Below are 10,448 nucleotides of genomic sequence, written 5' to 3' on the forward strand. Positions count from 1 at the left end.
TGAGCCACGCCCCCTGGGCTGGTCACTCCTCTTATTGGTCTGCCAGCCTGTCACTCCAATTTGGCTCCCACTCTGCTAACCATTCACGTAGCTTGGTTGTGTCTTGGTGCGTTTAATGTTGCCAATAACGAGAGGTTTGTTTTTTTTTTTTTTTTTTTGAAGGCAAGTACAGGTCGTACTTTAATTAGTTCATTGAAAACTCAGTTGCTCTCTGAGCGGTCGTGTAGAGACTGCTCTCAGCTTTTTTTCTGCTGACTGCTAAGATCTATAGAGAGCTGCAACAATGCCCAAAAGAAAGGTAAGTGAAATAGGAAGATAGAAGGGGTATTAGCGACTGAAATACATATTTCCTAATCGGCAGAGACTTTTTTAAAAAGCATTTTGGCTTCTAGTTCGATTTTGTGAGGTGCCTAAGGGGAGGGAAGGGCAAATATCGGTTAATACAAGGTTGAGGATGGTCTTTCACGCAACTAGTAGTTCACTTTTTGGCTTGTTTTGTTTAAGGGAAAGAATCGCTTGAGAGGTGTCTCCGTGCTGAATTACAAACAGCCATAGCGCTGTGCTGTCGCTTCCTACCCCACCCCCTTTCCTCCGCTTACCCTATTGGAGAACTCTTCTCCCAACCACACTTTCAGGCACTAATTTCCTCCTCAGCCTCCAGATTTCCTCCGGGAACCGTCCCATTTGGGTGAACGAAGGCCATGGCTTTCTCCCATATTTATTTGCCTTTGTTCTTCCCGTTTTCTTTTTTTCCCTCCTCCACTTCTTGTCAAGCCAGATGGCTTTGCAGTGGTAATCCTGCGCCATTAGGCGGCGCAGACTTCAAACTGTCCTGGAGAAGGTAAAGATTCACCGTTGTAATAACAACTTTAGGCCCGAGAGGTCTGAGACTCTCCAAGCTCACTGTCTAAAGGTGGAAGAATGATAAGAGGAATGCGTCAGATAAACTATTGCTGATCTTGGGGTAGCGTGGATTTGCTCACTTTAGACACGAAGAATTGATAGGAGTTATTCAAGGGCTGCTGTCGCTGCTGCTGCTAAGTCGCTTCAGTCGTGTCTGACTCTCTACGACCCCATAGACGGCAGCCCACTAGGCTCCTCTGTCCCTGGGATTCTCCAGGCAAGAATACTGGAGTGGGTTGCCATTTCCTCCTCCAATGCATGAAAGTGAAAAGTGAAAGTGAAGTCGTGTCCAACTCTTAGCGACTCCACTTAAAAAATCATGACCTCTCTTGGACAAGAAAGAAATTCACACTCGGTGTTGATTTGTTTGTTTGTTTGTTTGTTGAGGAGCGGGGTCCCTTAGAAGTGAAATCGATCGCTGTTTTGTTGTTTGATAAAATTGTAAAATACTGTGCTATTGTAAGGCGTTATGATTTTTTAAAGTATTATTCCTCTCTATTCGTTTGTCTTCCCTATTTTTAGAAATAGGAATAAGACTGAAATTCCCTGGTGCTCTGAGGCTGTATGACTCGTTCAATAGCTTAGTAATTTCCAGTCTAAAAAGACAGAAAGCGATGGTTTCTAATCAGCAACCCCCTTTCTGTGATTCCCGCCGCTGCGCTTTTCTAGGCTTGTGCAATGGATCTTGCGATTTTACAAAACTGACAGCAACCTTGTAGCAGGTAGTGGCGGGAAGTTTTAAAATCCGCAGCCGGCTTCTCAATAAAACGCGCTGACGTTGTAACAAAGAGGTAAACCCCCGCCGCCGCAAAGCATTGTGGGGATTGTAGTTCTTGTCTGCAGAACTTGGAGGCGATAAGGGAGCGTCAGATAAGTACAATTACATCTCAAGCATGAGGCTAAACAGACGGGGAAATTGCATGAAGCTCCACCCTTCATTCTGCTCGCCCTCTCTCATCCTCTTTGGCTTTAACATGGGCTACAACAGGTGGATTTTAAAATTAAAGTTTGTTGTTAGGAGATACAGTTTATACAAAAGGATGAAATTGACTATCAGTTATATAAACATGTCTTGGGAATTCATTTGCATCTTGGTGTACATTTGCACGTTAGTAGACAGCATGCTACTAGGCAATAACGGGTGGCTACTTGAGCAGAAATTCAGGAAAAAGTCATAAGCTGTTATATTCCAGACTGCAATCTATAGGCAATATTTTCAGATCTATACATTTATATCAATGACCTTATTCCTGTGTGGTTTTCTCCTCTGTATAGGCTGCAGGTCAAGGTGATATGAAGCAAGAGGTGAGTTTCTTTAGTTTCAGAGTCTGTCTGAAAAAAATTCACTTGTTCTTTAAAATTTAAACATAAGCAACTAAAACTTAAATGCTTCTTAGTGTATTTGTACCATATGGCATGCCAGTGGTCTCTCTCAGAAATAGTAGGTATTGAAAACTCCAAACTTCTTGGGACTTAGGATGGTATTGTGTTTAAGATCTGGAGAGAGTTTCTTCCTTTTAACTAAAGAATTGCTTTGTTGATTTCCAAGAAAGGGCTATATTTTCATTTCTAAATATACTGTTATTAGCCATTGTGTTGATTTAGCCTAGCAATTGCAATTTAATTTGGAATTTTTTTCTTAAGCATATGAAGGGTCCAGAGAAGGGAAAAATCAAAACTTATATTTTTATTAGTTCAATGATACTTTCTAATCAAGCTCACAATCCTTCTTAATGACAACATATATATAGTGTTACACTAAATATTTTCACCACAATATAAATATTTCTAGTTTTGTGTATCTATAATTTTCTTAACTGATAATTATTTTTAACTTATAGCCAAAGAGAAGATCAGCCAGACTGTCTGCTGTAAGTAGTCTTTATAAAACTTTGCCCATTTATTGTAAAATATAGTTTTAGACTTCAGTGGATTCTGGAATGTGTTAGTCATTTAATACAAGATTTATTTTTGATGTTTTAAGAAAAACTTTCTCACCAAGGAAATATTTTTGTCCTAGTTTTCAGTTTGAACTACACTCATTTATTTTAATCACGAAGTTGAATTTCAGTTAGTGATCTTTCTTCAGTTATGATGTCTTCTCTCTCTTCCCCCATGATTTGCACTTCTTTTATTTTTCTTTCTTTTTTTTTTTGCAGTTGCCTGTGCCCATTATACCAGATTTGAAGCCCAAAAGAACATCAACTCCAAGGGTAAATATTCAGCAAGCAATATTGAGAGAAACATGCTTTTCTTCAGAAATAGTTTTTTGGAAAGGCATACAAGTTGATAATTTTGCTTTGTTTTCATTTCAGTTAGTCATATATTACATTATTTGTTGTTGTTGTGATTTGGTTGCTAAGTCGTGTCCGACTATTTTGCAACACCATGGGCTGTAGCTCGCCAGGCTCCTCTATCCATGGGATTTCCCAGGCAAGAATACTGGAGTGGATTGCCATTTGCTTCTCCAGGGGATCTTCCCAACCCACGGATCAAACCTGCCTCTCCAACATCATCAGGCAGATACTTTACCACTAAACCACCAGGGAAACCCCATATTACATTATACATCATACCATATGGTACATGTCAGCCCTTTGAGTAGGAAGTATTTGTTTGTGTTCTGTGGTTTTCTACTGTGTATTGACATTTTCCCTAGGAAGAGACAAAACAAAAATTTAGTTCGATAGGGCCATAAAATATGCATGCTTTTGAATTCATACAGTTACAATACCAATATTCCTGGGAAAACACAAGGTATAAACTGTAGTAACCAAAGTAATGTTTTGTGATAATAATAGTAACTAACGTTTGATAATCGGAGAAGGTGATGGCATCCCACTCCAGTACTCTTACCTGGAAAATCCCATGGATGGAAAAGCCTGGTAGGCTACAGTCCATGGGGTCGCTCAGTCGGACACGACTGAGAGACCTCACTTTCACTTTTCATTTTCATGCACTGGAGAAGGAAATGGCAACCCACTGCAGTGTTCTTGCCTGGAGAATCCCAGGGATGGCGGAGCCTGGTAGGCTGTCGTCTATGGGGTTGCACAGAGTCGGACATGACTGAAGTGACTTAGCAGCAGTAGCAGCAACGTTTGATGATACTGAACAATTTGCAAAGTGCTTTCACATATATTATTTTCAAATGCACACAATTGATTTAATATAGGCTCCTATGCTCTGGTGTTGTGGTTAGAAAAATATTAAAAATAGAGATAGCCTCAATATTAAGCATACTTTTCCCCCTATATTTACCTTTATTTATTGTGAATATAATATGATTTTATTTCTTTTTAGAATTCTTTATTGAGGCATTGTTGATGTTTTAAGGATAGGTGGAATTCTTTAATTTAATTTAATTTTTTATTGGAGGACAATTACATTATGATATAGTGTTGTTTTCTGCCATACATTAACATGAATCAGCCATAGGTATACATATGATATATGTCCCCTCCCTCTTAAACCCCTCTCCGTCCCCATCTCACCCCTCTGGGTTGTCATAGAGCACTGGCTTTGGGTTGAATTCTTAACATCATAAAACATTAAGGCTAGCAGAAACGTTAGAAATCACCTAATCCCATAATTCAGTGATTGAAAATGCTTTAAAATCCTTGATTAAAAGACCTTGCTAAAACTATGGCAATAGTTTTATTAATCACAGTAAATGACAACAGAAGAGAAAGTTTCTATTTGGTTTTTCTCTATTTCACATTTCAAGGTCACTATTCATAAAATTAAATACTCAATTTACAAGTTGTTAAAATAGTAAACACTGTTCATTTCTTCTTTAAAAAAATGCTAGAATAAAACATAATATAAAAACACTTCACCCTCCTTGGCTCTCAGTTTCTCATGTGTTAAAAGGATAATAATATATCTGCATTGCATTTTGCAGTTTCCAGTGTAATTTCACATATATTTTATCATTTGCTTCTTACAACATCCTGGTAGGTAGGTGGTATTACTCTCTCTTACATTTGAAAAAATAAACACAGAGAAATTTATGCTTTTGCTCAAAGTCACATCAAGCAAAAAAGAGATCCAGATTTAAAACACATGTTTGCTGGCCCCTTAATCCAGTGCTCTTTCTACCACATACACACTTAGGGCAGAGAGCTTTCTTGCAAACAAATCATGACTCAAATCACTAATATCCCCATGTTATCTCTTTTAAATGTATTTAAATTGGTGCTATCCCTAACTTAGTATTATTCATAATTATTACCAATGGAGGCTCTGCAATCAAAAACCCTATTGCTAATTATTAGACATGACAGGGATAAACTGGTCCCCTCTAATAAAAGATAATTAATTTATCAAATTTTAATCTGATGCTGGCAATTGGCCCTGAGTAGCTACTGGTCAGCATTCTAACTTGTTGCTTTTCATCTGAGAGAAACTTTGATTTATATAAGAGGAATAGTATTCATTTTAATGGCATTTCAAGTTTATAATGACACTGAAAGTATTTTAAAGCTTTTCCATAAACTGTTACAACAGTTGGTAAAATAATTGTGCCATTTAATCAACATACCAATCAAATTGTGTATTTATCTTTTTATTGTTTTGTGTTGCTGGACAGAAAATGAAGACCAAAAATGATATGATGGGAAAAAACACAGATGCAAGTGCCAAAACCATAGCTGAAACCAACAAAGAAGTTGTTAAAGAATACAAAAATGAAACTACTGAAAATGGAGGGGCCAAAATTATAGAGGTATATTCAAATTTGTCCATTTGAAAGTTTAACAATGGGTTCAACTAAAAGAAATCTTGTTTGCCTTGTAGTTTAAAAGTTGAGAAACATTAAATGAGTATGTCTCCATAGTGTCTTAGTCTGTTCAGCCTGCTGTAACAAAATACCACAGACTGGGTGGCTTATAAATAGCAGAAATTTATTTCTCCTTTAGTTCTAAAGGCTGGGAAGTCCAAGATCAAGGTACCAACATTTTTGGTATCTGCTGAGGACCTGCACAGTTGCACTCATCTCACACGCTAGTAAAATAATGCTCAAAATTCTCCAAGCCAGGCTTCAACAGTAGATGAACTGTGAACTTCCAGATGTTCAAGCTGGTTTTAGAAAAGGCAGAGGAACCAGAGGTCAAATTGCCGACATCTGCTGGATTGAGAAAGCAAGAGAGTTCCAGAAAAACATCTATTTCTGCTTTATTGACTATGCCAAAGCCTTTGACCTGTGGATCACAATAAACTATGGAAAATTCTTCAAGAGATGGGAATACCAGACCACCTGACCTGCCTCTTGAGAAATCTGTATGCATGTCAGGAAGCAACAGTTAGAACTGGGCATGGAACAACAGACTGGTTCCAAATAGGAAAAGGAGTACGTCAAGGCTGTATATTGTCACCATACCTATTTAACTTATATTCAGAGTACATCATGAGAAATGCTGGGCTGGAAGAAGCACTAGCTGGAATCAAGACTGCTGGGAGAAATATCAATAACCTCAGATATGCAGATGACACCACCCTTATTGCAGAAAGTGAAGAAGAACTAAACACCACCCTTATTGCAGAAAGTGAAGAAGAACTAAAGAGCCTCTTGATGAAAGTGAAAGAGGAGAGTGAAAAAGTTGGCTTAAAGCTCAACATTCAGAAAACGAAGATCATGGTGTCCGGTCCCATCACTTTATGGCAAATAGATGGCGAAACAGTGGAAACAGTGGCTGACTTTATTTTAGGGGGCTCCAAAATCACTGCAGATGGTAACTGCAGCCATGAAATTATGACTCTTACCCCTTGGAAGGAAAGTTATGACCAAGCTAGATTGCATACTGAAAAGCACAGACATTACTTTATCAACAAAGGTCCATCTAATCAAGGCTATAGTTTTTCCAGTGGTCATGTATGGATGTGAGATTTGGACTATAAGGAAAGCTGAGCGCTGAAGAATTGATGTTTTTAAACTGTGGTGTTGGAGAAGACTCTTGAGGGTCCTTTGGACTCTAAGGATATGCAACCAGTCCATCCTAAAGGAGATCAGTCCTGGGTGTTCATTGGAAGGACTGACGTTGAAGCTGAAACTCCAATAATTTGGCCACCTGATGCGAAGTGCTGACTCATTTGAAAAGACCCTGATGCTGGGAAAGATTGAAGGCAGGAGGAGAAGGGGACAACAGAGGATGAAATGGTTGGATGGTATCACTGATTCAATGGACATGATTTTAGGTAACCTCCAGGAGTTGGTGATGGACAGGGAAGCCTGGCTTGCTGCGGTTCATGGGGTTGCAAAGAGTCGGACACAACTGAGCGACTTAACTGAACTGAAATGAACAGAGGACTTGCTTCCTAGTCTGTGGATGGCAATCTTCTTGCTGTGTCCTGACACCATAGAAAGGGTGAGAGAGCTCTCTGGGGCCTCTTTTATAAGGACATAAATCCCTTTTATTAGGGCTCTACCCTCATAACCAAATCACCTCCCATTGACCTCACCTCCAAATACCATCACATTGGAAATTAGGTTTCATCATATGAATTTTGAGGGACACATACATTCTGTATACAGCATATACTATAGTGGTAAATAAGAGAAAAAGAAATAAAATGAATTTAATATTTGAGAATTTTCAGTAATGGGTATGGGAGCAGTGGGTTAGCACTGATATTAATAGAACAATGCCAGTGATCTTGATAATCTAATGACTGTCCTATTAAATATAAACTGATCCTCTATTCCTTTTGTCAGTACATGGGCTATTTGTAAATCCCTTTTCGAGATCATATGAGTCTTTTTCCCTCTTCAGATTGCAAAGGAGATCAGTATGTTTATGTTTCCAATGGATCTTACTTTGCATATTTATCTTATCACTTTTTTCAGTATTATAGTTAAAACAGTTAAAATGGGGTTTAATGCCAAATCTATAAATCAAACCTGTGCATATAGGGAAAATCTTTTGTAACTGATCCTATGATATCTGGTAAAAGTCTTTTCAACTAACTTTTTACAAAGTAAACCTAAATATCACCAATATAGAAATAAAATGTATTATTTCTTCAAGAAATATATTTTGTATATGTGTATACTACTCATTGAGAATTATTGATAGAGAATATGTTATTTTTTTCTGTACTCTGTTTCCTCATATTTGTAATGAAAATTATTTATATTAATAGGTTTTTCCAAATTTATTGTTCCAAATATCTATTTGTGCATGATTATGTAGAGATACTTTAATTAATTCTATTTCATATAATACTTCCTTATGACATGTTTTTTAGGAGGCCTTTTCCACAGGGAAAGTACTTTCTTTAATAATAGCTATAATTCTATCTTGGTTCCATATTTACAAATATAGTCTTGTTTTTTGTTTGATATTCATTATAGGCACCAGTTCCTGAAAGAGAAATAGAGGAAATAAAAGAAGAAAAAATTAAAGATATCAAAGAAGAAGGAGAAGAAAAGAAAGAGGCAGTGGCAAAAGATGGAAAAGAAGATCAAAAAGAAGATCAAAAAGGAGATGGAGATCAAAATAAGGAAGAAGTGAAAGGAAAAGATGTAGAGGAGGACAAAGATGGAAAAGGGAAAGAAGTTGAAAAAAAAGATGAGGGGAGAAAAGAGAAAGAAGAAGATGGAAAAGAGGAAGAAGACAAGAAAGAAACTGGAGATGGAAAAGAGGGTAAAATTAGAAAAGGGAAAGGAGAAGATGGTAAAGAGGAAAAAGATGAAAAAGAAAAAAGAGAGAAAAAAGAAAATGAAGATGGGAAAGGGAAAGGAGAAGATGGCAAAGAATCTGAAGATGGAAAAGATAAAAGAGATGGAAAAATGGGAGAAGCTGGAAAAAAGGATGAAGATAGAAAAAGGGATGATGGTGGAAATGAGAAGGAAGATGAAAAAAAGAAAGAAGGAAAAGAGAAAGAAAATGGAAAAGAAGATGGAGGAGATGTAAAAGATGAAAGCAAGGCTGAAATTGGAAAAATAACCAAAGGAGAAGAGGTCAAAAAAGAAGAGTCTCAGAGTATTGCTTAAAGCTGCCCTATATGGTTTCATAGTTTGGTAATATGTACCTCTATGTTATAATGTTAATAGAGATGAATATTTTTATCAAATATTTTATAGACACAGCTTTTCTTTAACATCAATTTAGTTTCAAAACATCTTCATACTGTTCATTAGTCACAAATTTCCTAACATTGAATTATTATCTATAAACTTTGTAATTATAATGGTGGAATATATAGAAAAAAATATGCTTTCAACTTTGTCGGTGAATACCCTTTTCTGTAATTTATATGTTAAATCTTTGAATTTTAATTTTACTCCTGTATGTGATAATTTCACAAAGTGGAGAGATCCCAAAAGAATTTCCTCAAAAATTCTTGTGGTTCTCTAGGTTGTTTTTATAAAGAAAGTGAACTGTTTTCATGTAATGGTAAGAGTAAGAATTATCTTTACCAAATATAACTGTGATATTACTTGGGAAAAATGCAATTGAAATTCCATTTTTAAAAGAAATACAAATGTTTATTTCAGAATGGAAGTTCTGATAATATGTGTATTCACAACATTTTATTGGAATTATCTTAATAAAAATTATCTTCAAAGATGATTGTAGTTTGTTATATCTCCAAATTGCAGTTAGTGAAATATTATAATGCTTTTTTTTTCTATTGTGATGTTCATGAAAATATTTTTTAAGATTTGCACTGAGATAAAATAAGCATAAAATTCACCATTTCAGCCATTTCAGAATGCATGATTCTATGGTTTTAGTATATTCACAATGTTGTGCAACCACTATCACTATCCACTATCTAATCCCATGATATTTTCATCACCAAAACAAGAAAGTACCAGTTAGAGGTCTCTGTCCATTCCCCTCAACCAGTCCCACCACTGGGCCCTGGCAACTAATTTGCTTTCTGTATCTATGTGTTTGCCTATTCTGGATACTTCATAGAAATGGAATCATGCAATACATGGCCTTTTGTGTCTGGCTTCTTTTCTTAGAATAATTTTTCAGATTCATCCATGTTGTAGCGTGTATCATTACTACATTTCTTTTATGGATGAATAATATTATATTGCATTGAAACACTACATTGTTTGTTGAATTTTTGAGTTGTTTCTGTTTTATCAATTATAAATAATGCTATGAACATTTGTGTACAAGTTTTTGTGTACATGTATGTTTTCCTTTCTCCTAGTTATATAGCTAGGAGTAGAACCACTGAACTATATAGTAAGTCTATGTTTAACTTTTTGAGAAACTTCCAGACAGCTTTCCAAAGTGGCTTCAGCATTTTTTATACTGACCAGCAATGTATGAGTGTTCTAATTTCTTCACATCCTTGTTATTGTCTGTCTTTTTTATTATAGAAATCTTAATGAGGTGATTTTGGAGTGATCAAAATCATGTTAATTTTTATTTGCATTTCCCTAATGATGTTGAGCATCTTCTCATGTGCTTCTTGGCAATTTGGATAACTTCTTCAGTAAAATGTCTAACACACCCTTAACCCAGTTTTTACTTGGGTTGTCTTTTTAGTACTAAGTTGTAAGACATGTATATATTTTAGATAGA

General features: G+C 36.2%; 1 protein-coding gene across 1 annotated transcript; it reads left to right on the forward strand.

The window, feature by feature from the left end:
* Nucleotides 1-203: 203 nt before the first annotated feature.
* On the forward strand, nt 204-8,893 carry HMGN5 (high mobility group nucleosome binding domain 5). Its single transcript, XM_052663855.1, has 6 exons — nt 204-298; nt 2,179-2,208; nt 2,745-2,774; nt 3,063-3,116; nt 5,492-5,626; nt 8,252-8,893. Exons 1-6 carry the CDS (start codon nt 284-286, stop codon nt 8,891-8,893), a joined length of 906 nt encoding a protein of 301 aa, XP_052519815.1. The 5' UTR covers nt 204-283.
* Nucleotides 8,894-10,448: the final 1,555 nt, after the last annotated feature.

The sequence above is a fragment of the Budorcas taxicolor genome, chromosome X, assembly GCF_023091745.1.
Source record: "Budorcas taxicolor isolate Tak-1 chromosome X, Takin1.1, whole genome shotgun sequence".
In the NCBI taxonomy this organism is placed as follows: Eukaryota; Metazoa; Chordata; class Mammalia; order Artiodactyla; family Bovidae; genus Budorcas; species Budorcas taxicolor.